This window comes from Pseudopipra pipra, chromosome 2, assembly GCF_036250125.1.
Source record: "Pseudopipra pipra isolate bDixPip1 chromosome 2, bDixPip1.hap1, whole genome shotgun sequence".
Lineage (NCBI taxonomy): Eukaryota > Metazoa > Chordata > Aves > Passeriformes > Pipridae > Pseudopipra > Pseudopipra pipra.
Genome location: NC_087550.1, coordinates 119,333,021 through 119,360,895, shown reverse-complemented (window position 1 = coordinate 119,360,895; position 27,875 = coordinate 119,333,021). Strand labels below are relative to the sequence as shown.

Here is a 27,875-nt window from a genome sequence, read left to right as displayed (position 1 = left end):
GGATCTCCCGCCCGGCTCAGCCCCAGCATCCCCCGCTGTCCTCCATGCAAGGGAAACGGGGCTGCGGTTTTCCTTCTCTTGAGAGGGGAATCACTGGGAATAACCCGGGAATCCTCTCTCCCCCAGCCTGGTTTTGCTCCCCTGACCTCCCTCCTGAAGGCCGGTGGTCTGGGGGTGGGGGGAGGCTGCCCCAGGGATGCAGCGGGGGGGCTCCAGCCTCTCTCCCTCCCTCTGCAGCACCAAACCCCTTCCGCAGTGATCCCCCAGCTCTGCAGAGCTTCCCGGCATACCAGGGCAGCTCGGGAGGGACGGGGGTGGTTTTTTTAGGTAATTGCTTTTAGTTTAAATTGAAATTAAAAGAGTTCAGGGAAGAAGAATCCAGGGGGCTGCTCAGGGAAGCTGTGGGATCTGCATCCTTAGAGCTGCGTTAAAAACCGTAATAACAGACGTTCATAGTGAGGATGGATGATGGAGGAGGGGGTCTGACAGATCATGGAGAAGGGGTCTGATGCTGAGGAGAATCCTTTGGTGCAGAGCTCCCGGTGCACTGAGATTCCCACTGGATCCCTGTTTCTTTGCAGTTTTGCATTCCCATGTTGCTGGAGAGGCAGAGCTGTTGGCATGGCAGCACAGCTGTCAGCTACCAGCACTGGTAATATTTTGTCTGTTAACACATCACATCTATTCTTGTTTCATGCAATATTTACACTGAACTGTTTTAAATAATTTACAGGATTGGTTGTCATTATTAAAGAATAGTAATTATTGTTATACAATAATTTTCCATATTCTCATTATTATTATAGAATCAGTTATTATTTTGATGAGTTTTATTTTCAAAGACAGTCCACTGTCATGTTGTGTTTCCCTGGATCGGGCTCCTTGGACTTTCATGGTTCAGGATGTTGTAGACATGGAATTGAATGTGAACAGGGAATCCAATTTGTTGTTGAAGGGACAGTTACTTTCTAACACACAGAGTCAATTTTTTTGGTGTGCAGGAACCTCACAATTTTGTTTTTCAGCACTTGCACCACTTTCTCCTCTTGGTTGCATTATGGATAATTCCTGGTTTGAGTTTTGATATGTAAGACCTGATTGCTAATGCAGAAGTTGCTGAAAACATTTGCATCTCTTTTCAACTTCTGTGAGTGTGGCTCTGATCCAGCCTCTGGGGCTCTTCAGGCCTCTCCAGGGCAGCAGCACATCCTTCCTTTGGCTGGAGGGGGAATTCCACCTCACTCAGGTTTTCCCCTGACACAAAGGTCTTTCCAAGTGCCTGGTTAAATTTTATTTCTGCTCAGAAAAAGAACTGAAAAGCAAATTGAACTGGGTCCCAGAGCCCAAAGGGGAGGGAGAGACTTTGGAGATAAGGAAGGAACTTGCAGCCACCTTCAGACTTGGAGCTGATTTTGTTGTCTACTCTAAGTGTGAGTCCAGGAGCCTTAGAAGTCCCCATTCCTGATGTCTGAGAACATCCTGTGCGTCCCTGCAAACACTGGCCAACCTGCACGTGCTGCTCCCACCGCTCTGAACCCCTCGTGTGCGGAGGGAGGGCACAGAGGAGCAGGGAGAAGGGTGTGAAGGTGTTCATCTGCCCCAAGAGCCACTTCCTGGGAGAACAGGAGTGAAGGTGATGGACACCTTGATGGCACTCCAAGCTCCCCACCCCAGAGTCTCCTCTTTCAGGCAACATTCCCAAGTCTTCTGCCATCCCAGTCAAACACAGAGCACCCGACACCCCCACACCGCTGTCCATGAGTTTGTGGAAAATTAAAGATAAAGGCAAAAATCAGGATCTCTGGAAATGGGAGGACAGCGACCAAAGAAATGGGAACCTCCCCCAGGTATGTCCCCTGGGGGAAACCCCAGAATCCCAGACTCACAGGGTGGTTGGTGTGGGAAGGAACCTCTGGAAATCATCTCATCCAACTCTCCGCTCAAGCAGGCTGACCCAGAGCAGGTTACCTGGGATCACACTCAGGAAGGGTTGGGAACATCTCCAGGGAAGGAGATTCCACACCCTCCATGGGCAGCTGCTTCCAGTACTTGGTCACCTGCACAACAAAGAAATTTTCCCTCCTATTCAGCTGGAGTTCCCCATGTAAATCCCTTATGAGGAGGAGGCAGGTGGAATTCACTGTGGCGTGAGAATAAATCTCCCTCTCAGTTGTGTTCTCTGGAGTCAGGTGGAAAGACATATAATGAATGTGTTCTTCTGAATCACAGGTGTATAATGGAATTCATTTTAGGGAATTATTCTTTATTAAAATTCATAGTATTGGAAAATCTCCAAAAAGAAACAACACAAAGCAAGTGTTGCACTCCAGCATTCATGAGGTCTCTTTATTCCTTAATTGACCTTACTTTGATTAAACACGTTGGTGAAAAATCATTCCCAGAAGAATCATAGAATGGCATTGAAACAAATTGTTGTTATCAAATCCTAAAAATGCTCCTGCTGCTTTCCTGGAGCTTAAAAATCTCTTGGGCATCCCTTTGGAACTGCAGAGCTGGGCAGGGGCTGCCGAGTGCCTCAGAGCAGCCTGGTGCACTGAGCCGTGCAACTGAGCACATTTTGTTGCTAAAATACCCTTTTGTTTGGAGTTACTCTCTCCACAAATAGCAAAAAAATATTTAATGCCATTCTGAGGTGGAACATTCAGTAGTTTGACTTCATTTCTTGTTGCTCAGAGGTACCACACGGGATTGCTATTTAGTGAAGAAATAGCCAGTGAAAACTGTTGCCTGTTTGAAGGTGGCTGTGAGGGAGCAGAAGCTGGTGCTGCCCTCCAAGGCCTCCAGCCAGTGGCAGCCACATGTATAATTCATAGTTTTCTCTACAGCAACTGTGTTTTATTCGTCGCCACTTTATCGCTCGTTTAATGGCAGAGGCTTAATGCTCCAGTGGAAATCCATCACTGCCCAGCCACCCAACAGGAGAGCCAGGGGCTGTGCAGGCTCTACAGACCTGGCAGTTTATGAAGGCAGAGGGACAGAAGTGGTGCTCATTCCCATTTTGAGTGGTGTTTATTCTCATTCTGAGCAGCAAAGGTGGGTTTGGTGATTTGCCCAAGGTACATCGAACCTCACTTTAGAATCTAAATTAGATGAAGTTTTTTTATGGTAAAAATCTCATTTTCTAGGCTCTCAGTTGCAGTCAGAACCCTCAGCACGTTCAGCCTCTCTGACTCAGTGTGGGGACCACAGTTCCTGATGTGCCTCGTTTTCACCCCAAAAAATAATGGGGTCAAAGGCAGAGGAATCGATGGTGCCACTGTGTCCCTGGTGGGGAACATGGGGACCAAAATGGTGCAATGACAATGAGGAAGGTGCTGGTATTCAAAGCAGGAATGCAGAAAGAGATTCCTTGTCTTGCTACATACCCCAGATTAAAAAAAATCCCAAACCTATTTCAGTTCCAAACCATGCCAGGTTTCGACTGGCTCTTGACCCCACAGAATTTCTAGGTGGATGCTCCATTAGGGTCACAAAAGCTGCAAGGGAGGAGGAAACTGGTGTTGCAACACTCATAAAATGGCACATTTGCAGTGCTGGACCCAGTGCTGTCACTGGTTCCCTGTAAAACAGAGCTGAGGTGTTTCCTTTTGCCAGGAATCACCGATTCCACAGAGTTTGGAGGTAAGAAACGAATCTAAGCTTGGCTTTGGTTCCCAGTGTTTGAGTTGCATTAGGTCAGAGATAATCTTTAAGTTCTCTTCCAACATCAACCATTCTCTGATTCTATAAACTCCTCATTTGGGTTTAATTTATGCTGAAACTCTGCCACCTGCCTATAAACCCATAAACCTTTGTGGGTGTGTGTCAAACCTGGGCTGCTGTTTTGCTGTAGGTCTGTTTTAGGGACGTGTGTCCTGTCCTGAGCATTGATCCTTTGGAGAAGAATAAAGGAGTGATTTTCTGGGGTGTCTGGAGAGCTGAATGAGCAAGCCCCTGCAGATCAATAAACCCTTTAAACACAGCTGGTGGAGCCGTGGTGATCTCAGTGCCAGCACACACACTGGCCAAACAGCTCCACAGAAACACTCCAGGGATGATCCCTGTTCTCCAAGTGAGGGAAATACAGGGGGGGGCTGGAGGGTCCCCTCAGTGGGATCCCACCGAGCCTGGACCTACAGAGGAGTGTTACAGAACATCCCTGGAGTCCCTGGCTCAGCAGTGCTGCTGCAGCAAAGTCATGCAAATCCCCTTCCATCCCAGCTTGGATCAGCAGAGACCAAAACTGCAGGGAAATCAAACCTGAGCCTTGCTGTGGCCATGGACACCTCCAGGGGTGCCAGTCCTGGTCCCTCAGCAGTGCAGAGCTGTGAGTGGGAAGGTAAATCCTGCTCAGTGGGGCCGGGTCCTGAGCCAGCACGAGGACAAATGATGCCCTATCTCTGCATGGGCCAGAATTGTTTTCTTTAGTAGCTGCCAAGCTGCAGCTGTGCTTCAGTTTGCTTGTGTGGTGCAGTGTGTGCACATCCCACTCCCAGCTCCAGGCCAGGTCTAAGCACAGCCAGGTTGGCATCAGCCTGTGGAGATCAGAGCTTGCCCTGGGAGCTCCTGCCTGGGCTCAGCTCGTCTCGCAGGGCACACGGGGGCAGGGGACAGGGACAGGCTGCCCAAGGTGTTGGGGTCTCCTCCCAGGGAACAAGGAGGAGGGAAAACAGCCCCAAGTTGTGCCAGGTGTAGGCTGGGTGACAGGCAGAATTTCATTGCTGAAAGGGCTGTCCAGCCCTGGCACAGCTGCCCAGGGATGTGGAGTCACATCCCTGGGGGGGTTTAACAGCCCTGTGGACGTGGCACTTGGGGACAGGGTCAGTGGTGGCCTTGGCCATGCTGGGGGAGCAGTTGGACTTGATGAGCTCAAAGGGCTTTTCCACCCTCTGTAATTCTATGATTTTGTGGTTCTATGATGTCTCAGTCTAACTGAGAGGCACAAGGGAAGCATTTCAACACCAACTTAGCTGAGCTGGAAGCAAGAACTGGAGAGGTTTCCCCTTTGTGCCTGAAGCTCACCAACAACAGTTGTTGCTTTCACGTTTTAGACAGGGGTTTTCAGAGGTCTTTGATGGACTTCAGGGACCAAGCCTTTCATTGCCCTGGCAGCTGGGCCATGGAGCTTATTGAACACCCCCAGGCCAGGTGCAATTAGAGAATGAACACACTGAAATAAACCCTGCTGCATTTCTTTGAGACAACACAGAATCCCAGACCAGTTTGGGTTGAAAGAGACCTCAAAGCCCATCCAGTGCCACCCCTGCCATGGGCAGGGACACCTCCCACCAGCCCAGGTTGCTCCAAGCCCCATCCAACCTGGCCTGGGACACTTCCAGGGATCCAGGGGCAGCCACAGCTTCTCTGGGCAACCTGGGCCAGGGCCTCCCCACCCTCCCAGGGAAGAATTCCTTCCCAATATCCCATCTAAATCTCTCCTCTCTCAGTTTAAAACCACTGTCCCTTGTCCTGGCACTCTCTGCCCATGTAAAAAGTCATTCTCCCTCTTTTTTATGAGCCCCCTTCTCATGAGAGCAATAAAAAATGACCTTATGCTAATGAACCATTTCTCCCAGACTTTGGATTTGCTCATCTGTGTCTCTGTCTCGTGTGAGTCACTGTGACTAAGGATCTGTGTGTCTGAGGGATGCCTGGAGCAACGTGCCCCTTCCAGAGGAGCTGCTGGAGCCACGGGCAGCCCCAGCCTCTCCCAGCCTGGGGACACTGAGCCCTGCAGGGTTTGGAGCTGCTCCAGCTCCCCACAGATTCCTGCATGTGGGGCAGAACAGCCCCTGGCACTGGCTGGGCTGCAGCTCCTCAGGAAGGGCAGCAGGTGTGTCCCTGGACTGTGGGACACCCTGGGAACCTCCCCCAGCCCGAGGGAGGAGGTTCTACCCTTTATCAGTGACCACACCTGGAAGGCTTTGTCCACCACACCTGGAAGGCTTTGTCCACCACACCTGGAAGGCTTTGTCCACCACACCTGGAGGGCTTTGTCCACCACACCTGGAGGGCTTTGTCCACCACATCTGGAGGGCTTTGTCCACCACACCTGGAGGGCTTTGTCCACCACACCTGGAGGGCTTTGTCCACCACATCTGGAGGGCTTTGTCCACCACACCTGGAGGGCTTTGTCCACCACACCTGGAAGGCTTTGTCCACCACATCTGGAGGGCTTTGTCCAGCTGGGGGCCCTTCCATGCACGTGATGACAAACTGCAGCAGTCCAGGTGGGACCACTGGGTGGGTGTGCAACTGGGGCTTCTGAGCAGAGGAGAAGAAAGCAAAGGCAGTTTCTAAGGAAGTCTTTCCATGTCTGAAACCTAAGGCAGAAAAAACAGGGGAGTCAGACCCATCTGAGGTGAAAAGACAAGAGGGTGGGTGGAAAAGCTGCAGTATGGGAAAATTTGGTTGGAGAATAAAGGAATAATTCTTCCTCATGGGGGTGGGGACTCAGTCCTTGGAAATATAAAAACTGGGTACCCCCAGAACTCCTTCTTCAGGCTGGAAGATCTTTGCTTGCAAGGACATTACAGGTTCAACTATAAAAACTTGGTTTTCATTTCAAAATTCTATCCCTGACAGTCCTGACTAGGAACTGCCCAGTCCAACCTTCTCACCACTCAGAAAATCCCTGTGCTGCCCCAAACCAGAGAGCTCATGGGCACATATGATATATTTTATTATTACCACTGTTCTTAAATTGCCCAGGCTCACAGCAGTGGTTAATGAACACGACACTGGTTATTTTACCCTTCTCATTGGTGTTTCTGGGATAAAATATCCATGAACAAGAGCCAAATTCAGACAGACATGTCAAGGAGTTTTGAAATTTATCAGCTGCCTCAATATTTAGAAGTTCCCCATAGCAATGTTGGGGTTTTTTTGTTTCAGTTTGTTTTGTTTTAGTTTGGGTTTTGTTTTGGTTTCTTTCTGTTTCTGTTTCCATGTGGTTTTTTTGGTTTTTTGTTTGTTTGTTTTTAAAAATACTCTGATTTCAAGTAGTAAATCATTGTTAAATAGTGATTAAATCTCATGTGTCCATCCTGCAGCGAGTTGAACTCTTCCAAGCCCCTGATCCAGGTTTGGTCCTGGGAAGGTGGATTATGGTACTGAGGATGATTATTTCTTTTTTTTTTTTTACAGTAAGTGTGAAAGGTCTGGCCCAAAGATCTTGTAACTGTTCATCCAATAGATAAAGATTGAATAAAGTCTGGAAAAAAATGCAAAAAATTAAAAATAAAATTAAGATTTAAAAAAATACGAAAAAAATAATGCAAATTTATCTTACCAGCAGAGAGAAAGAAGGTACAAAGAGACCTGACTTACTGAGTTCAGACAATAGGAGGGGTAAAAGAAAATCTGAATTGATCTAAAACTCGTCCCCAGGGTGTGGTGGCTGTGATGACTCCTCAGCACAACCCCCAAGCCCAGCGTGAGCTGGTGACTGCAGACACAACCACACCGAAATGGGGTGAAATGAGACCCAATGGTTTGCAAATCTGAAGATAAAAATGGACAGATGACAAATTCTTTGTCTCTTGGGACCCTGAAGCCAAGGACAGAAGTTCCGTGGAGACCCAGGCCGGGCCTGAAGCCCATGAATGGGTTTGGTGGGTAAATGGGTCCCAGAATTCCCCCAGAAACGTGATGTGGGATGTCAGAGCACATCTCAGTGATCCTCCCCACCCTAAGATTTTCTGACTCTCCTGTAATGAGGATGAAACCCCCTGTGAATGAACATATTAATTAGAAGAGAGAGAAGGGATCAGACACTCCTTCCATGCTTTGCCCCTGAGTCCCATCAGCAAACCCCTCAGCAGAGATGGGGCTCTGCAAGGGCTCCAGAGGGACAAACCCTCAGGGCAACTCCCTGCTGTGCTGTTTTGGAAACGTGCCCTGTTCTGCATGGCTGGGGCTGGGCTGTGCTGAGGGAGCTGAGCCTCAGAGACCACAGACAGCCACTGAAACCAGTGGGCAGTGGGGCTGTTGAGCCCCTTTGGCTGTGGGGTGGGAGGGTGGCTGGGGGGGGGTGATGCCCTCGATGCTGCGGGTCAGGAGTTGAACCTGGGCTGGGCAGAGCTGTCACTGTCCCTGAAAGTGTTCCAAAAACATGTGGATGTGGCCCTTGGGGACATGGTTAAGTGGTGACCATGGTGGTGGTGCTGGTTAACAGTTGGACTTGATTATGTTAGGGATCTTTTCCAACCTTAACGTTGCCATGTTTCTGTGACTGGAAGGCAGCTGCACCCCGGCACAACTCAGGGCAGCATCTGCAAGGACATCAGATTGTCCATACTGACCCCTCTCTTTGGTGTTAGATCTACAAACAGCATTTTAAATGATGTTTTACAAGGCCTGGGGACCTTCTGGCACTGGGGTCACCACAGACCAGCAGCTCCTGGGGCAGAACTTCCCCCTGGCAGGAGGGAGGATGCAGCAGCTCAGAAGCTGTTTCACCGTGGCTGGGTGAGGATGATGGCAAAGCACTCCCATCTTCCTGACTCCACGGGCTCCTGCTGCCCCTCGTCCTGCCTCCTCACACCCTCAGGGATGCTCCATGGGGCTGCGCCCCCCTCCAGGCAGCTTCTCTCCCTGTCCTGTGTGTGGGATGGGAGGTGATGCTGCCCAGGAGGGGAACAGCCCCCGGGGGTCCCTGTGCTGCTCGGGAACAGTCCCCGGGGATCCCTGTGCTGCTCAGGAGGGGAACAGTCCCCGGGGGTCCCTGTACTGCTCGGGAACAGCCCCCGGGGGTCCCTGTGCTGCTCAGGAACCCCCCGGGGGTCCCTGTGCTGCTCGGGGGCTGTGAGGGTGCCCCTGGCTGGGGCTGTGCCCGGGGCAGTGCTCAGGAAAGGCACAGGCACGGGGCAGGCACAGGAGGCTCATTTCTCTGCCAAGCTCCAGCGCTCCCTGAGCCAGGAGAACTGTTTTGGGGAGAATATTCCTCCATGCATTTGTTTTTCCTGTGGATTTCTCTCCCCACTCGGGGAAGGCCCTGCAGACTTTTGCTGTTTGCAGTTTGCTCTGACAAAATGTTCCAAAGCCTAATCCTGCTGAGGGAAAAACGGCTCCTGGAATTGGCTTTAAATTTACCACCTGTTATTTTATTTCATGCAGCTCAGTTCTTGCATTAAAGAACATGAGCTATTGCACCTGAGTGTCCTCTTCCAGCCACTCAGGACTCCACAGAGCCCTTCCCCATCCTCCAGTGACCCCTTTTCCAGGCTGGAGAGTCCGGATTCACCCACATCTCCCCTGCATGGAAATCATTTTATGCTTGTTGGTTGTTTTTGTTGCCTCTTCCTGATCTTGCCTAGTCCCCGTGGAAGGGTCTGCTTCATCGAGGCTGTCAAATAAAGAACTCTGTGGTTAAAGGGAAGAGAAAGTAACTGGGAGAGACAAAAAACAATCCTGGTAGTTAATGGAGACAACAGCAAAGTCTAAAACTCTTCAGGCCTTAATAGATGGACCATCAGGAAACTCCAGCTCAGCTTCGGAGAGGGTCAGACTGGCCTTTGTGGCTGATACAAAGGACTGATGGAGGTGAGGATTCAGGATACCTGAGGGTCCTGTGGCACTTCCAGCACCACCCTGAACCCACGGCTGACCCAGCACCCGGGTCACAGCACCCGGGTCACAGCACCTGGGTCACAGCACCTGGGTCACAGCACCTGGGTCCCAGCACCTTCTGCTGAGCAGCCACTCCGACCCTTTGCTTTGGGCACCTTCACCTGGACAAACCCACCACTTCACAACTGGGAGAAACCACTGAGAATGCTTTAAATGCTACTCCTTAACATGTTATTCATGAAATATTTCCTTTAGTATTCCCTCCTCAGACATAATCCCTGGGTCCCCATCCAAAGGCACTTCTGATACTGTTTTCCAATGGCACTCCAGAGGTTCACAGTCATACAGAGAAACAGGCAGGAACCACTTTGAGGACATGCCAGGAACTTTTCTAGACTGGTTGTTACCCCACATGCTCTCTCTGTCCATTGACATCCACTGGATTGAACCAGCAGTTCGTTTTTCTCTAAAGCATCTGCCCAAACATTAGTTGGTTGAATTCTAAAAATCCTGAATCTGGAGAATTTGGGATATTCCTAATATTTCCTCTGACTTCTTCCTGTGGTTAAACATCACCCCTGCAGAACATGCACCTGCTGACATGGGCTCTGAAGCAAACTGCTTTTTGACTGCCACCCTGGCACTGTCTCATCAGGCTGGAAGTGGGTGGAAAGACAAACTCCCCCAGGGAATTTCCCCCTCCGTGGGCTGGTTTTGAGCTCTGCAGAAGAGTCAGGGAGCAGCTGGGCCAATCTCCACAGCCTGGGTCTAAACATGGAGAGGAATTACAGCAGCTGCTGGGCTTTGGGGTGGCAGGGCTGGGAATGAGGGGAGTGTTTGGGTTTAGTGGGAACAAACATCTCATCCCTTGTGCAGATGAACGAGTGAACATTATGACTGAAACCAGATGCAAAATCATCCCCCCGAGCCATCTCAGCCTTGGTTCATGTGTCTTTCTGCCTGAGAGCAAGAGCTGCACAGCCAGAGGGAATGTGACAGCTCAGGTACCAGCCCTGACAGCAGGAGCTCTCCGGGGCAGAGCTCTGAGAGCTCCCAGAGACACTCCCTGCCTGGGCTGGCTCTGGGCTGGCTCTGGGCTGGCCCCACACCCCAGCCCTGCTGGGACAGCCACACGGTGCCAGGGCACAGTGACAGTGCCCCTGGTGTTGGACACTCCCTGCAGAGCTCCCTCCTGGCAGGGCTCATGCCCCCTGTCACCGGGGTCCTGCTGTGACACCCACGGCACTGCACAGAGCAGGGAGACTGTTCACATCCCCTCCCTCACACAGAGCAGGGAGACTGTTCACATCCCCTCCCTCACACAGAGCAGGGAGACTGTTCACATCCCCTCCCTCACACAGAGCAGGGAGACTGTTCACATCCCCTCCCTCACACAGAGCAGGGAGACTGTCTGTTCACATCCCCTCCCTCACACAGAGCAGGGAGCTCGTGTCTGTTCACATCCCCTCCCTCACACAGAGAGGGGAGCTCGTGTCTGTTCACATCCCCTCCCTCACACAGAGCAGGGAGACTGTGTCTGTTCACATCCCCTCCCTCACACAGAGCAGGGAGCTCGGGTCTGTTCATGTCCCCCCCTCACACAGAGCAGAGAGACTGTGTTCACATCCCCTCCCTCACACAGCCCCCCAGACCTACCCTTGGCTTCCCCAGGCTGCCCTGGGCATCAGGGGCACAGGGGAGGGCTGAGGGCTGGCTGGGTGTGAGGAGGTGCTGAGCCTCCCTGGGGTCCCTGTCACCTGCAGGTGACAGAAACCCACCTGTGGTGCCTGAGAATCACCAAATCACAGGAGGGTTTGGGTTGGAAGGGACCTCAAGGATCATCTGTTAGGAAAGGGTCCTTCCCCCAGAGGGTGGTTGGCACAGGAACAGGCTCCCAGGGCAGCAGTCACAGCACCAAGAACTCAGGGAGTGTTTGGACAACGCTCTCAGGGCACATGGTGGGATTGTTGGGGTGTCCTGGGCAGGGCCAGGAGCTGGACTCTATGATCTTTGTGGGTCCCTTGCAACTCAGGATATTCTGTGATTCTATGATCCAGGTCCATCCCTCTGCCATGGGCAGGGACACCTTCCATTTGCCCTGGCTTGCTCCAGGAAAATCCCTGATTGCACCTGGTACAAGGGAAAACAACAAATCTCAAAGCAAGACACATTAACATTGTTCCCAGGCTTTTGTTTTTAAGCACATTCCCATTTTGGAAATCAAGACCTTCACTTTTCCCGGGTGGGAATGGATCCCCTCTGTATTGCTCCGTGACCCAAACTGGACTGGGCTGTCCCAGGGTGTGTTTCTCCTCCTGGGGTGACAAGTGCCAGTTGTTCTGCACAGGACAGTGGGATTTGGGCCAGCTCAGACCCCGAGTGCTCGGTGTAACCAGCCCTGGCAGCTGGGCTGGGGCTGGTTCAGCACAACCGGGGGGAGCAGTTCCCTTGCTGAGATTGTGTCTGTCAGGAGACAGGCAGAGCTGGAGCAAACAGGTCCGAGGAGAAAACAGAAGAGCAGTTGGACAGTCAGACCGTGGCTAAGGGAGGGGGGAGCTCTCTGAAGCATTTCTTTGGGTCCAGAAATCCTTCTTCTGGCCACTTTCACTGCTGGTTGTGGCTTTTTGCCTCTCCTGCCGGGTGCAAGCACATCCCCAGGTGAAGTATGGTGCCCAATGGTCAGTATGATGGGGGTGTTTATGATCCAACTTATCCCATAATTACCACAAATTCTGGGAATTAAACCCTTGTGGGGCCCCATTTGTCGCTGACCTCCGCAGCGCCCCTGACACCGGGAGCTGTGGGATCAAGGTGACTCACCCCTGGGAACAGGAGCTTCCACAGCAGTAATTATTTCACCCTCACTCGTCAGAGGGATGTGGTTTTGCTGGGGGGAGCGATGGATTCAGTGCTAGAAAACGATTCTGGATAATTTTTGCAAAAGCGAATTATTTTAATGCTGGGCCACTTTTCCCTCCAGCAAACAATCACAATTAATGGTGCATTTTTCTGAAAATTGGGGTTCTCTCAGACACCTGACCCTGCCTTTTGTGTTTTTATTTTTCAGACGAGAGATAATTCCTTTCATTAGCCCAAAGGCTGGAGCTGGGGGATAAGTCTTGTGGAAGAACATTCTTTGTATAAAATGTGTAAATAACAGCCTCTGGTGACACTTCCCTGCCACCACTCTCTGATTCATCCCTTGTGCTTTTAGGGGTCCTGGTGGCCCCACAGGGGGCTCAGGAGGGGAAACCTGGTCTGCATGGGGTGTTCTGAGGGGAAAATCTGTGTGCAGCCAGTAATCCCAGGATCCTGGGGCTGGAAAAGCCCTCCCAGCCCATGGATCCCCCCTGTGCCCCATCCCCACCTTGTCCCCCAGCCCAGAGCACTGAGTGCCACGGCCAGGCCTTCCTGGGACACCTCCAGGGCTGGGCACTCCAAACCTCCCTGGGCAGCCCCTGCCAAGGCCTCACCACCCTTTCCAGCAGGAAATTCCTCCTCCTGTCCAACCTGAGCCTCCCCTGGCACAGCTGGAGGCCGTTCCCTCTCCTCCTGTCCCTTGTTCCCTGGCAGCAGAGCCCGACCCCCCCCGGCTCCCCCCTCCTGTCAGGGGGTTGCAGAGCCAGAAGGTCCCCCCTGAGCCTCCTTTTCTCCAGGCTGAGCCCCCCCAGCTCCCTCAGCCCCTCCTGCTGCTCCAGCCCCTTCCCAGCTCCCTTCCCTTCCTCATGTCACTGACTCTCTAATAACACCCAATATTACTGCAATAACATCTCAGTCAGGTCCCCAGACTCAGCCTGGATGAGACTCACAGGGTGCAAAGTCTGGCTTAAATCCAGGATGTTCATGAAAAACAAACAAAATCCCCCATCTTTGTTTTGGGTTTTTTTAAAGCTGAGGAATCCAACCAGCCCACACAATTTGCTGATGAAAATACAGGAAAGGCAAGAGGGTTGGTGGGTGTCCCCCAGGGCCAAAGTGTTTATGAACACTGGAATTACACCAGGGAGGTGGAGGAACCTTCTTGTGGAAGGTGTCCCTGCCCAGGGCAGGGGGTGGAACAAGATGATCTTTAAGGTCCCTTCCAACCCAAACCCTTCTGGGACTCTGTGATTCAGGCCCCCGTGTCCCTGTTAGTGAAGATCAACACCCCAGGAGGAGAAGCTGTCCTAGATGTGGATGAGGAATCTCAAGACACATACAGAACAAATGAGGAGTGCAGGGCAGTGGTGGAAAATAAACATCTAACGTGACATTTTCAAAGGAAACATGAAAAGTAGGAATAGAAGGGACCCTGAGGGATCACGTGGTCCAGCTGCCCCCCTTGAAGGACAACATCTCACCCAAACCAACCCAGAAGAGTGCTCAGTAAATCTGATCTCATGTTCCTGGTTGGCACCTCTGTACCTCTCCAAAAGCCCCTCGTGCCTGAAAGGAGCCCTTGTGCTGCATTTCCTGGGGAACTTTAATTATTTTGTTGCTAATAGGTCTTTGTGTTACCTCACAGAAGGTGTCCCCACCTGGGTTTGGTGCCATCTGAGCGCTGGGAGGAGACTGGAGTCACACAAAAACTGTGAATAGTGAGGCAGAATAATAAAGATCACGTCAGTCTGGGACATCCACGTGGGATACAGTGATTAAAGGGCAGATCCTTCAGGGCAGATCAGCTCTACACCCCCAGAGTGCTGTGACACTGCAACGTTCACACCCAACAATGCTGCTGTGCCCCAAGAGGCTCCTTAACGAAACCAGGGGACAAAGGCAGCAACACAACCACACCCCTCTTCTTTGGTGATGCAGAACCAATAATGTGGTCTGGAGACAGTCCTTTTCCAGGCACTTTTGTCTTCACTTTGGGGTGGTTTCGTTGAGACCATTCTCCACTCCCCGGTTCCGAAGGCGAGACATGGGACATGTCCCAGGGCAGTCCCAGTCAGTCCCAGGGCAGTCCCAGGGCAGTCCCAGGGCAGTCCCAGTCAGTCCCAGTCAGTCCCAGTGCAGTCCCAGTCAGTCCCAGTGCAGTCCCAGTGCAGTCCCAGTGCAGTCCCAGAGCAGTCCCAGAGCAGTCCCAGAGCAGTCCCAGGGCAGTCCCAGGGCAGTCCCAGGGCAGTCCCAGTCAGTCCCAGTGCAGTCCCAGTGCAGTCCCAGTGCAGTCCCAGTCAGTCCCAGGGCAGTCCCAGTCAGTCCCAGGGCAGTCCCAGCAGGGCCCGTGTCCCAGTGCAGTCCCAGTGGGGCCCCAGTCCCAGTGCAGTCCCAGTGGGGCCCCAGTCCCAGTGCAGTCCCAGCAGGGCCCATGCCATCCCCTGCTCCTGCCCTGGCAGCCGGACGTGCCGCCCCAGCTGCAGCAGAAATTACAGCTCCTTGGCACAATTTGTTCCTGAGAAATTCATGGTTGCTGCTGCCATGTGTGCTCCACAAAGTCTGGCCTTCTCCGTGTCGCTGTTTTTCAGGGAGTGAATGTTAATCTGGCTGGTTCTCTGCCCTTCTCCACCTCTCCTGTGGCAGGCCCTGGGGTTACCTCCCTCCACGCTGGTTTTCACTCCCATTTATCTTCTGTTTATCCTCCAAGATCTCTGCCAGCAGCCCTGGGGCTGCTCCTGCCCCTCTCAAAGTGCTCCCAGGGGAATTGTCACCCTGCTCTTACCCTGCCCTGCTCATTTAAAACCATCTGTTTCATTACCTTTGTATTTTTTCCCTATTTCCTCTGATTTCTTACTTGGCTGCTGATGTTTGTTAGACAACTCCAGGAAAAATAATTTATATCTAAAAAATAAAGCCTGCCACTCCTGGTCACACCATCCATCACTCTCTGTGCTTCCCCAGCATTTGAATACCAAAGCAGCTCGTACATCAATCTGTGCTCACTGAATGCAAATCACCTCCTGCCTTCCCATCCCTCACTCTTTTGCTTTCCATGCTCTTGCTGCTTCTTTCTGTAAATCATCACTCCTGTTTTCTTCTCGTGCCAGGGATCACTGCAAAGGTGGGGATTTATGCTGATACTTTCTAGTGCTCTTCTTGGTCAGTCATTCCATGGGTGGGGTTTGGGAACAAAAATTGCTGGTTTGATTCCATCTGTAACAAACTGAACGACTTCCTGAAACGTGTCCTCCCAGGCACTGCCTTTGTGTGATCAGAGAATCCTGGAATGGTTTTGGGTGGCACATCCAGTGCCATGGGCAGGGACACCTTCCACCAGCCCAGGTTGCTCCAAGCCCCATCCAACCTGGCCTTGGACACTTCCAGAGCTGGGGCAACGAGGTATCTCCAGCTCAGTTTTCCCAAGCCCACCTTGCTGAAGTCAAGTGCTTTCAGTTACAAAAACCAGACAAAGAAGAGCAAATAAAAGCCCAAGAGAATGAAGGTCTTTGGCAGGGGGGGGTCCTGCTGGGTGGCACTGCTGCTCTCCTTGGAACAACCCCCAGGGACACCCCGGGAAATGCCACATTCCTGCACAGTCCTGGGCAGGTGTCAGAGATCCCAGTGGGGAGAAAGGTTTTTGGGGCAGGGCTGGGACCAAACAGTTTCTCTTCATCTCACCTACCAGGTTCTGCCTCTCTGCTTGCAGTGCCCACTTCCAGCTCTCCCTGCTGTCCTGCTCCATCCATCATTTCTGTCCCAGGAATCAGCCCCAAGTGTTCCCTTTCCCTGTCCCTGCCTGGGGCAGGGCAAACCTCACACCCCCCACCTGGGCTGGAAGACATTTCTGAGCCTGAGCCCTGCTCAGTCCTGGGATACCTTCGGCTTTTGCAGACAACATACTAAATTTAGAGAGATTAGATTAAATGTAGCATATTAAAGTTAGAGAGGGAAAGGAAAAAGTGCTTCTCTGTTTCATGTAAGTGCAAGGAATTAGTGACCGGCTGTGACAGAGGCTGCATCATGAGAAGCATTTAAAAATAAAAACAGTGAGCCAGAAGAGCTTCTGGAAACATCTGCTTTTGATCTAAAAACTCCTGAAAATATCTGAAGTACCACAAAGCTCTGCAGCCTGGACTTGGCCTGACTGGCATTGCCCTGGTACTGCCACGGGCAGGGTGGGAGCTCCAGACAAAGGTGGTTGGGGAGACCCTCCTGCTGAGCCATGAGGGACCCCCAGCACCCCCCACAGACCCTCCAAAACCTCCCTAGGACCCCCTGGCTTCCTAAACTCCTTCCCAGAGAGGAGTCTGGGTGCAGCTGCATCCAACCCCAGCCCAAGACTTGGTCAGTGGTTCATGTCCAAAGGATTGTGATTGAACCTTTGTACCTTTGTACAACTTTGTCTCACAGGATTAAGGATGGCTAACCAGATATATGTACATAAATAAATTATTTATCAGGATTATGATTAGACTCAAAGATCTCAATCAGAATTATTTACTACACAATATAGCAGCTACAGCTATTTTTAAGCAATATTGGAGCAACTATAATAAAGTTAAGGAACCAATTATTAAGCAGAGATTGATATCACTCACCCAGACCAACAACCATGGGCAAATCTCTTTGGCTCAACCTCGAGGGGTGACCTTGATGGGTGTCCTTGGAAGGTACTCTGAGAAAGGGGATGCCAGAAGACCCTCCCATTAAAACTGGGTCTGGGCTTCTATAGGATAAAGCACTGGGCTGTCAGTCAGGTGTCCCTGGGCTGTGCCAGCTCAGCAGCTTTACATGAGCTATCAGTGCTATCACCTGTGGGTTCCTCTCCCAGGTACTTCACCAGCTCTGCCACACCTTCACCTCAGGCTGGTTGAATTTTGGGATTGAGGAATCAGGCTGGTCCAGCTTTACCCAACCCCAAAAGCAGTGACTCTCCTTTCCATCCACCACTGACAGCTTTGCAAGCAGGGGAGTGTTCAAGGTGTTGTCCCCCACTCAGGCAGAGCCTCCTACTCTGCTCCATTCCCCCCTTCCTTTCAGAAGCTGCTGAGGTTTTGCTGGAGGTTTGTTTCTGCTTCAGAGGAAGGAAAGCCCCAAATGAGCCCAGCAGCACAGAGCTGCTCCCAGGGCTGGAGCCCCTCTGCTCTGGAGCCAGGCTGGGAGAGCTGGGGGGGCTCACCTGGAGAAGAGAAGGCTCCAGGGAGAGCTGAGAGCCCCTTGCAGGGCCTAAAGGGGCTCCAGGAGAGCTGGAGAGGGACTGGGGACAAGGGGGAATGGTTTCCCGCTGCCAGAAGGCAGGGATAGGTGAGTTCTTCCCTGTGAGGATGGGGAGCCCCTGGCCCAGGTTGCCCAGAGAAGCTGTGGCTGCCCCTGGATCCCTGGAAGTGTCCCAGGCCAGGTTGGACGGGGCTTGGAGCACCCTGGGCTGGTGGAAGGTGTCCCTGCCCATGGCAGGGGTGGCACTGGATGGGCTTTGACATCTCTTCCAAGCCAAACCATTTGTTATTTTATGACCTTTCCTACCCCTCCAGGACAAGCTCCTACATTTACAGATCCCACACCCCCCACCCCCCAGACCCAACCCCTTCCTCCCCCCGGGCACTGCCCTCTCCTCAGCAGAATTTCACATCAGTACAGCAAGGCTGGGCCAGAGCACAACTTTATTATCAACCCCACCCTTCAGGGAGTCCCCACAGCCCAAAGGACCTGACACCAGAGCTCAGCCAGCCCAGCACAGCCGTGGGGTGGGAACAGATGTGCAGGAGCTCCTACATCAGGGCAGAGATTGCTTTGCCTTTCCCAGGATGGCAAGGAAACCCCTGCCCTGGTCAGCTGGAAGCTGCTCACACTGAGCACTCACTGGGGTGTGTGACCAGCTGGGACAGACAGACCCCAGTTAGCTGTGCCAGCTCCTCAGAGCAGTCCAGGCCATGTCCCTTTAGGAAAGAGTCACAGGGCCCCCCATCCATGGGATCCCCAGCCCCTGGCTGCCTCAGGCAGCAGCACGAGGGCCAGAGGCAGCAGGACCAGGACAGACCACGGCAGAGCACACACAGCGTGGTCACTGTCAGGAGCCACGTCCTCCAGCCCAGCAGGGGAGGATCTCTTTTTCCAGGAGTAGTACTTGGCCACAGCCACGTTGGGGTTCCCCTGGGCAGGGTCAAACCACATCTGGATGCAGCGGCCGCTGCCCCGGCGCGCCGTGGTGTATCTGTACGAGTGGGACCAGACCTTCTCACACAGCTCCTTGGGCCGGGGGAAGACCTCGCTGAAGGGTCTGCACAGGGAGCCCCAGGGACAGCGGTTCCTTCCTGGGGACAGAGCAGCACAGGAGGAGAGGTCAGCACGAGCACTGGGACAGCCCTGGTGCCCTTCACCTCGCCACACCGGGGCTGGCAGGGCTGGCTTGGACACCTCCTAGTTGGCAGCCCTGGAATGTGAGGGTGATCTGGGGTCCTGGCAGCAGTGGCACTGCCAGTGACCTGCCTGGGGGAGCGAGGAGAGGCTCCCCACAGCCCACCAACCTGTTGCCCAGTTCCAGCCCTTGTGCCAGTTCTCCTTGCAGGTGACGGCGTCCCTGCAGTCCTCCCACCACTGCTCGCAGTCCTCCTGGCACAGGGGCACGTGCAGAATCCTCTCCCGACGCCAGCTGCTGTCAGCCTGCCAGGGGACAGCACCAAGCACGCTGGGGAGGGGGCCTGAAAATCAAGGGCAGGATCTGCCCCATCCCAGATCCCCCCCAGCCCTTCCCACTGGGCTCCAGAGCTGATCTCAGAAGTGTTTCAGCCCCTACAGAGATGGGCCTTGACAAAAGCTCTTCCATCAGTCAGACAGGCCTAAGCAGTGGCCAGAAAAGTCTTTGGAATCTTTCCACCCAGTAGGAAAGGTTGGGACAGCCTAGATTTTTGGAAGGAATTCTTCCCTGTGAGAGTGGGGAGGCCCTGGCTCAGGTTGCCCAGAGAAGCTGTGGCTGCCCCTGGATCCCTGGAAGTGTCCCAGGCCAGGTTGGACAGGGCTTGGAGCAACCTGGGCTGGTGGAAGGTGTCCCTGCCCGTGGCAGGGGTGGCACTGGATGGGCTTTGAGGTCCCTCTCAACCCAAACAGTTCCATGACTCCATGATCTGATCCTACCTGGTTGATCCAGGGCCCCAGGTTGGGGGAACACTCGTACAAACACGTGTCCTGGATGAAGTGGCGCTTGCACTTGGGTGGCATCACTCCACAGTGGTTCCAGTTGAAGTTGTACAGGTTGGATTCGTCCTTGTGGGCCTCTGAACTGGTGTTGGCTGTGCAGCAGGCATTGTCCTTCCAGGGAGAACACTGTGACAGAACAAGGGACAGGCTGTTGGGGAGGGCAGGAGTTCCAGGGGGGCAGAGGATGCTGCAGGTGCTGGTTCCCTGCAGGGTCCCCAGCAAGGAGTCTTCAGCAGCCAGAGGATTTTCTGTCCTCCAGCAAACCCTTGGGCACTTTGGACTGAGGAGCTCTGGGCTGAAGCCCTGGAGGAAGAGCAGGAGGTGGAGGTCAGAGCCTCACCAGGAATTAGTCCCACCCTGAGGAACAGGAGCAAACCCCTTCTCTGGCACCCTGACTTGCTCTTAGCCCCATCTCTGCCAAGGGCCTGGGGCAGAGCAAGGAGAGTCTCCAACACCAAGAGGGAGCAGAGGAGAGTCTTCCCTTCCCATCCTTTCCCTGGCTCTGCTCTGGGGTACCCGAGCTTTGGGAAGGGGAGATGTCCTGGCAAAGAGGGGGGACACTGAGCTGACAGCTCCTCACACCACTGCCCTGCCCTGGCCATCTGCTGGAAGAAGGCAGCAAACAAACGGGTCTCATACCCAGCGTGGGCTTTCTCCCTCAGGCAAGGAGCAGCCGAGCCCGAAGCAGTCCCCAGTACCTGGGGAGGTGGGTGCAGGGGGCCCGGACAGCCCCACACAGCCCCCCCAGCTCATACCTGGTCGTGCAGCTTCCCCTCGGGGCCGGGCTCGCTTTTGTGGTGCTTGGCGTCCATGCAGATGTTCAGCAGCGGGTCCCTGGCCGGCAGCACCGCCCCGGCTGCCAACAGCACCCACAGCACCGGCACCGCCGGCACCACCGACAGCACCGACAGCATCGGCACCACCGACAGCATCGGCACCACCGGCCCCCCTGCCATGGCACGGCCGGCCCGGGAACGGGCACAGGGACAGGGACAGTCCGGAGGGGCTGAGGGGACAGGGACAGCTCGGGAGGGGCTGTGGAGCTGTGGGGACAGGGACAGTCGGGAGGGGCTGCGGGGGCCGGGCACTCCCGGGCTGTGCCAGCGGCTCACGGCACCAAGGACACGAGCACAGCCTCCCCCCGGGCAGGGCTGCAAGGTCAGACACGTTATCAGCGGGACAGCGTCGGGAAGAACACCCTGGGAGTGCTCAACACCCCCGAGGGGAGCGGGGGTCCCGGGTGAGACCCGCTCAGACCGGGGTCCTTTGCCACCCCACTGCTTCAGAGGGAGCTCCCAGACCCCAAACCTTCGGCACCAAGGCAGGGGGAGGTCAGGGATCCCTGGAGAGTGTTCAGGGGGGCAGGTAAATGCACAGACACCTCGGCTGGACCACGAGCTGCAGGAGCCTCGCCTTGTCCTCAGGCATATGTCAAGACAGAAAAGCTTTTTTTTTTTGTTTTATCTGTGTCTGGGACTTTGGAGACCTTCTCCTGAGGGGAGGGTCCCCTCTCCAGGGGAGACCTGAATCACAGAATCCCAGAATGGTTTGGGATGGAAGGGACCTTAAAGCTCAGTTCATTCCACCCCCTGCCACTGGCAGGGACACCTTCCACTACACCAGGCTGCTCCCGGCCCTGTCCAGCCTGGCCTGACCTGAGCAACAAGAGACATTGCACACCATCATGCCTTGGGATGATGCCTCTGCCTGCCTGGGACAAATTTTATCATAATTTACCAAAAAACCCAAACAGCCAACAACAAGACCCAAACAAGCAAATTCCCTGCCATTCCTCATCAATACAGCACAAGGGTCTAAACCAAGTGCCTTTTAAGAGGGATTCTGCAAAACACAGGAGCAAGACAAAGCCGTTACAGCATTAAAATAGCACAAAAAACCCCAGAAGAAGCAGTTACAGACCTGAGGAAGCAGACACAGAAATCTGAGAACTAGGAATCACCTACCTTGTGTCATAACTACACTCATATATGTAAAACCAAGTCTTCCCTCCAAAAAAAAAAAAAAAAAATCAGCCTTACCAGCCCCGAGAGCTTCTAAACCTACTGCAACACCTTAAAAACACTCAGCTCAGCAGCTTCCTGGGGGCAGCTTTAATAGGAAGGCTCCTGGCAGCTCTTGGGAGGAACTTCTGCCTGTGTTTAGGGAGGTTTCACTCGTGCCAGCCTTTGTTTCTGCAGAGGTCAATGTTTTGTTGTTTTGTTATCACCAGCTCATCTGGCCTCTTTCCCAGGCAGAACCTCTTCCCTGGGAGACACTTGGGTGTTTGGTTCCAAAACCAGGTCTCTGCTCAGCCTCGGCCCTTCATAACAAGCCGTGTTTCCTCTACTGGCCCTACCCCAGGCAGAGCCAGGCAGGGGCTGACCCAGGGGTTGTAATAAACAGTGCAATAAACTCAAAAGGCAGCAAACGACATGCAGGAATAATGCTGCTGCCTCAGAAGGAAGAATAACAGCAATCCCCTACACAAACCAGAAGTGCAGGTGCTGAGGGGAGCAGTGTAACACTGAGCACAGTCATTGCTGCCAAAAGCTTCTCCAGAGCCCATGAAAGCCCCGACTCTCAGCATGGGCTCAGAGTCTTCCTCCTAGGGCAGCTTTTGGGGCTGTTTTGCTGTTCTCATCACTCACAGTGCTGATGTTTTGGTGATGAACCACTTGCCTAGGGAGCAAATCTTCCTAAATTTCATGTGTGAGCACTTCAGGCTCTGGGAGAACCCGCTTTAGTGCTCACAGAATCCCAGGATCCCTGGGGCTGGAAAAGCCCTCCCAGCCCATGGATCCCCCCTGGGCCCCATCCCCACCTTGTCCCCCAGCCCAGAGCACTGAGTGTCACATCCAGGCCTTCCTGGGACACCTCCAGGGCTGGGCACTCCAAACCTCCCTGGGCAGCCCCTGCCAAGGCCTCACCACCCTTTCCAGCAGGAAATTCCTCCTCCTGTCCCACCTGAGCCTCCCCTGGCACAGCTGGAGGCCGTTCCCTCTCCTCCTGTCCCTTGTTCCCTGGCAGCAGAGCCCGACCCCCCCTGGCTCCCCCCTCCTGTCAGGTAGAAAAGCACCTCATGTTTCTCCCCCTCACACTGGAGCTGTCACTGAGCAGATCTTCCCCTCTCTGACCCTTCCCCTCCTCTGCTCCCTCCTCCCCCACCAGAGGAGTGTTTCCCCCGAGGTGCAGGACTGGGGTGGTCTCAGATGCCCTGAGCTGTCCTGGCTCTTTCCTGCTCCTTGCCTGGGAATTTCTAATATCTGGTTTGTTTTTGGAACTGCTGATCACTGAACTGTGTTGTAACACTGTCAGAGCAGTGACAGCTTGTTCCTGAGAGATAATTTTCAGCCACCAGCCTGTCATCTTCCATGTGCCGTGCCCCGTGCTCTCCCCAGTGTGTCCTGCCTGTTCATCCCAGCTGCCTTTGCAGTGAAATCTCCTGCTTTGTTGTTCAGTGACTCAGTCGAACCAGGTGTCACATCCCACTCCCATGTGGAAAGGAGCACCCAAGGGTCCCAGATGCCCGTGGTTAAACAGGGATGGCGAAAGCCAGAAGGGTCCAAAAAACAAAGCTCTCCAAGTTTAATGTGCCAACTCCACCCTCCGGGTGGAAATTGGGGCGTTTTTCCCCCTCTTTCTAATGGTGAGAGAAACAGAAGAGTAGAGAGGAAGAGGGAAGAAGGAGAGTGTGAAAGAGAGCTTGGGTAGGAGAGGAAAGGGAACCACCCATGCTGGCTCCAGCACTGCTCTGACCAACAGGGTGCCCACGGTCCTGGGGTGTCCACGGTGCTGGGGTCCCCCCTGCCCAGGCTTTGGGGGGCACCATTTGTAGGGAAGTTTCCCCCCCACCCCCAGGATCGGGTTTCTTGCTCTTTGTGTAAACGAGTGAGCACGTGCAGTCTGTTCTTCTGGACCTTTCTGGGAATGGCTTGAGGGGTTTTGAGGGTCTTTTGGAGGTCTTGATCCCCCTCTCCTGGACTGACCCTCAGCTGACAGTTCGTGCCCCCTCCACGACCCTGTTCCTGCCCCGGTGCTGTCCCTTGTGTTGTGGGTCACCTCGGACAGGAACAGGGAAGTTGGCCCCAAAAAGGTGCTGTCCCAGAAAGGTGCTGTCCCACCTTGGTACAGCCTCTTCCCAGACACATCCTGGTGGCCACATCCTGGTCCAGCTCTCTTGCTTGAGTGGCCACTGGAGTTTGAGGCACAGCAACACATTAACTCCTTCCTGCCCGGGCTGCTGCACCATGGGCTGCTGCAGATTTTTACAGCTGGCCCTGCAGGGATTTAATATTATCAGAAACTCAGTTGACTTGATGTTTTCCTCTCCCTTTCCCAGACAAAATCTGTTGAAAAGCAGAAATCAGAGAACCACAGAAGTTTCGGGTTGGTGGGCACCTTAAAGGGCATTGCCCACCCCCATGCCCTGCCACACCTTCCACCAGCCCAGGTTGCTGAGTCCCATCCAACCTGGCCTTGGACACTTCCAGGGATGGGGCTCATCCGAGTGTGTGTGGATTCAGCCCTTTGTTCCACTTCCTGTGACCTTGTTCCACACAGACCCCGTGTTTGTGGCTGTGCAGATCCCCCATCCCTCCAAGAAGCCTCTCAGGGTGTCCCATGGGACGAGCAGACCTTGTCCTTGCAGGGAGGGCCCAGTGCTGCTGGAGAAGGCAGATCCCAGCAAGGGGGGCTGAGGGGGTCCCACGTGGCCCCCACTGCCACAGGGGCCACAGGGGTTGTTATGATCAGCATCATTAACGAGCAAACAAGCAAAGGCACTGCGTGTATGAAGGCAAGAATTAATTGTTGGTGCCATTGACAACAGGCCAACACTGAAGTCAGTGTGGGTCCAGAGCCAGTTATTGCAGAAAAAAGAGCTGAATTAATATTTCTCTACCGAAAAAAAGTAGTAATAATAATAAATTAAGATTGTGATACACACTCTTCCCAATTTCTACCTCTTTGCTGGGGTCACCCTTTCCCTGCTCCTTGGGGTCCTGAGCTTGGTGACTTCTGTTTGGTGGTGGATGATACACAGAGCCACAAAAACCTGGAGTCCTTCACAGGGAGTCACAATGTTGGTGTTTGTGGCTTCTTCTGCCTCCCTCTAGGGCCCACTTTGTGTCTGTTTTACCTTTGATAATGTGCTTCTGCACCTTGCTTTCCCCTCGCTGCTCTGCAAGCCACATTTCCTACCGACATTTCCTGGATCTGATGCATTTTTTCATGTCAGATGCTTGTTCTTTGCCCTCTTTGCCACCCCCAAGGCATTTTTGCCCCACTCTGAGCTTGTATTTCCTTAACTGACTATTCCAGAGTTGTTTTATAGCCATGAGTTATATATAGTTGTATAACAGTTACACACACACACACACACACATATATATATATATTATATATACAGGCAGTACCAGCCTGTGCCTGTCTCCCATCACCTCATGCCTGTGCCCCTCTGTGTCACCTCCGTGTCCCCCTCCCTGAGGCCCTGCCATCCTGCCAGGTGTGTATTTCCCAGCACTACAGGGTGTTGAAGGCACAAACCTCTCCCTCAGCACCGAGTGCTGCCGTTCTCTGTGTGAAACCGAAGCCACACCTGCAATGAGGAGCAAAGAGCCACTGCCACAGTCTGGACAAAAGTTGCCTTCACTCTTAAATGTGGTAAAAACAAAGGCCCAGGACAAGTCCAAAGGGAGCAAACCCGGTGTGGCTCAGCCCCCAGTCCTTGCAAAGTCAGTACAAGCCCGTGGCCAGCGGTGGCCGTGCCGGGCTGGGGTCACTGTGCAGGACCCTGTCACTGTGCTGGGGACACAGAACCACAGGGATGGAGTCCTTCGGCTTGGGAGGGACCTTAAAGCCCATCCAGTTCCAACCCCTGCCGTGGGCAGGGACACCTTCCACCAGAAGAAAACAAAATTCCAACAAACAAAGGAGCAAACAGCCCCCTTTGCTCTCTGTAGATCATGGGCTCCCAGCTGACGTGGGGAAGGTGTTTCCCTGAGGCTTTTGCTGATTGCAGCTCCCAGGGGGAGGCTGGAAGTGGCATCAAGGCTTTCTGAGCGGGATGAGAGAGTGGGGTAGCAGACAGAGATGTCTGGGTGTTGATAATCTTCCTGCAATCAGAACACTTTGAGGACTGGGAGACGTGAGGTTGCTTAGAAAGTCAATCCCACAGGATTCAAACACTCGGCTGAGTCACAACAGCCCGTTGTTATCATTAACAATAATTAGCAGGAATAAAACAGCACTTGGGGACGGACTGTGCAGTTGCCTTGGGGCTGAGCAGATTTTGCCCACAGATTTTGGGTTAAATTTCATTGTAATTGGTGCTTTTATTCCATATGAGAACTGTCTGGCCAGAAAGGAGAACTGGAAAAGGGTTTGGGGCCCTGTTGGGCATGAGTGACTCCAGCTTCAGGAGACCTTGCAGTGAAGGTGGTTGGTGGTGGGTAATCAGGGTGCTGGGTCTTTGGGCTGCTGGGTCTCAGGAGTGCTGGGTCTCAGGGGTGTTAATCTTTGTGGGTGCTGGGGTTCTCAGGGGTGCTGGGTCTCAGGAGTGCTGGGTCTTTGGGGTGCTGGGTCTTTGGGGGTCCTGGGGTTCTCAGGGGTGCTGGTCTTTGGGGGTGCTGGGTCTCAGGGGTGCTGGGTCTCAGGGGTGCTGGGGTTCTCAGGCTGTGCAGGGCAGTGGTTCCCCAGCAGTCCTGCACTGGTGAGAACATGTCTGGGCACTGGGTTGTCTGGGTCTGTCAGCAGAGCAGACAGTGAGGGGCTGGAGGTGCTGCAGTGGGGGCTGTGTGGGTTTTAGCACCAATCCATCTGCTTTGTTCTCAGGGAGATGTATTTCATCCCCACTTTCTCCACCATTGAGGGCCTTGAAAACCTGCACCTGCCACAGCTGTGCTGTGCAATACCCAGCACCACAGTGACCAGTCCATCATTCACAAATGTAGGAACAATGCTTCTCCCACTGTTCACACCCTCATGGCCACCATCTGCTGCTGGTCCCCCCATGATGAACCCCACTGTGTGCAGAGCAGAACCCAAATGGGTCAGCATCAGACCACCAGAGAGCTGCAGGCAGCCAGATGTGACTCCACAATTGTGGGGGCTGGATCAGAGCTGGGGGGTCTGTCATGGGGGCACATGTGGGTGGGCAGGGGCTCACAGGGGGTGGGGGGTCCCAGAGCTCAGAAAGGCAATGAGAATGACAATGAGAATGAGAATGTCAATGAGAATGACATTAAAAACTCGTCACCTGGTGCCAACTGGAGTAACTGCAAAGACTTGGGCAGTAAAATTCCACTTGAGGGGTGTGAACTCTTGTGATGGTCTTTGAGGTCACTCCCAACCCAACCCATTCCACGATTCCATGACTCTGTGTGTGCCATTTCTAGGGTCAGATGCAGTTCTGTGCATCACATGCCTGAGATGTTATTAATTAGGAGAGATGCCCATACCCTGAGTGATGTCACCACATTCATATTCGAACCAAACATAATTTCCTCTATTGATTTTCCCCTCACAAAAACATCTAGTGGAGAACAAGGCTGTGCCCGTGTCTTTGCTAAAAAAAGAATTAATAAATGCCTCAATGAAGTCTCAAATGCTGCAGCAGAGTGCTGGATATCCACTGCTCCTGTGCCAGGGAGATCAGCATTTTCCATCAGTAATCAGGGAGCAGAGCTGCAGAGATCACAGGGGCCAGGCAGGGGTTATCAGAGAGAACAGTTATTCTTGGGGGCACAAAGGAGAGTTAAAGTTTAACCAGCAAAGCAAAAGCAGCTTTCAGAGATCAGCAGTTTTAGGGACCAGGTCTGTGGGTTGCAGAGGAGCTGACAAGGGAGGGAGGTCCTTGGGGTGGGGTTCCTGCTGGATGAATCATCATACTGGATAAGCTGTGAGACTCACCATGAGATGGGTTTGCCATAGGTCTGTCCTGGGTATGAGGCACAGATGTAAAGGCACATCACAGAATCAAGGAATCATAGAATCATGGAGTGGTTTGGGTTGGGAGGGACCTCAAAGCCCATCCAGTCCCACCCCCTGCCATGGACAGGGACACCTTCCACTATTCCAGGTTGCTCCAAGCCCCGTCCAGCCTGGCCTTGGACACTTCCAGGGATCCAGGGGCAGCCACAGCTTCTCTGGGCAACCTGGGCCAGGGCCTCCCCACCCTCCCAGCCAGGAATTCCTTCCCAGTCTCCCATCTATCCCTACCCTCTGGCAGTGGGAAGCCATTCCCTCTTGTCCTG

The 27,875-nt window shown here is 53.4% G+C and overlaps 2 protein-coding genes across 2 annotated transcripts in view; both read right to left on the bottom strand.

The window, feature by feature from the left end:
• The window catches only part of NUP98 (nucleoporin 98 and 96 precursor), a 209,302-nt gene that overhangs the window by 52,305 nt on the left and 129,122 nt on the right, over window positions 1–27,875 (bottom strand). The window lies entirely within an intron of this gene.
• On the bottom strand, window positions 18,073–21,077 carry LOC135410464 (folate receptor gamma-like). Its single transcript, XM_064647201.1, has 4 exons — window positions 20,379–21,077; window positions 19,561–19,749; window positions 18,954–19,089; window positions 18,073–18,740 (listed from the first exon to the last, which is right to left on the bottom strand). Exons 1-4 carry the CDS (start codon window positions 20,577–20,579, stop codon window positions 18,379–18,381), a joined length of 888 nt encoding a protein of 295 aa, XP_064503271.1. The 5' UTR covers window positions 20,580–21,077; the 3' UTR covers window positions 18,073–18,378.

What these genes read in the sequence shown, in the direction of transcription:
- LOC135410464 (XM_064647201.1), bottom strand. Translation starts at nt 20,579, where the DNA reads ATGGCAGGGGGGCCGGTGGTGCCGATGCTGTCGGTGGTGCCGATGCTG. An exon ending in AGGGGAAGCTGCACGACCAG is followed by an intron (nt 19,750 to 20,378) that starts GTATGAGCTGGG and finishes GTTCTGTCACAG; the next exon opens with TGTTCTCCCTGGAAGGACAA. An exon ending in GGGCTGGAACTGGGCAACAG is followed by an intron (nt 18,741 to 18,953) that starts GTTGGTGGGCTG and finishes CTCTGTCCCCAG; the next exon opens with GAAGGAACCGCTGTCCCTGG.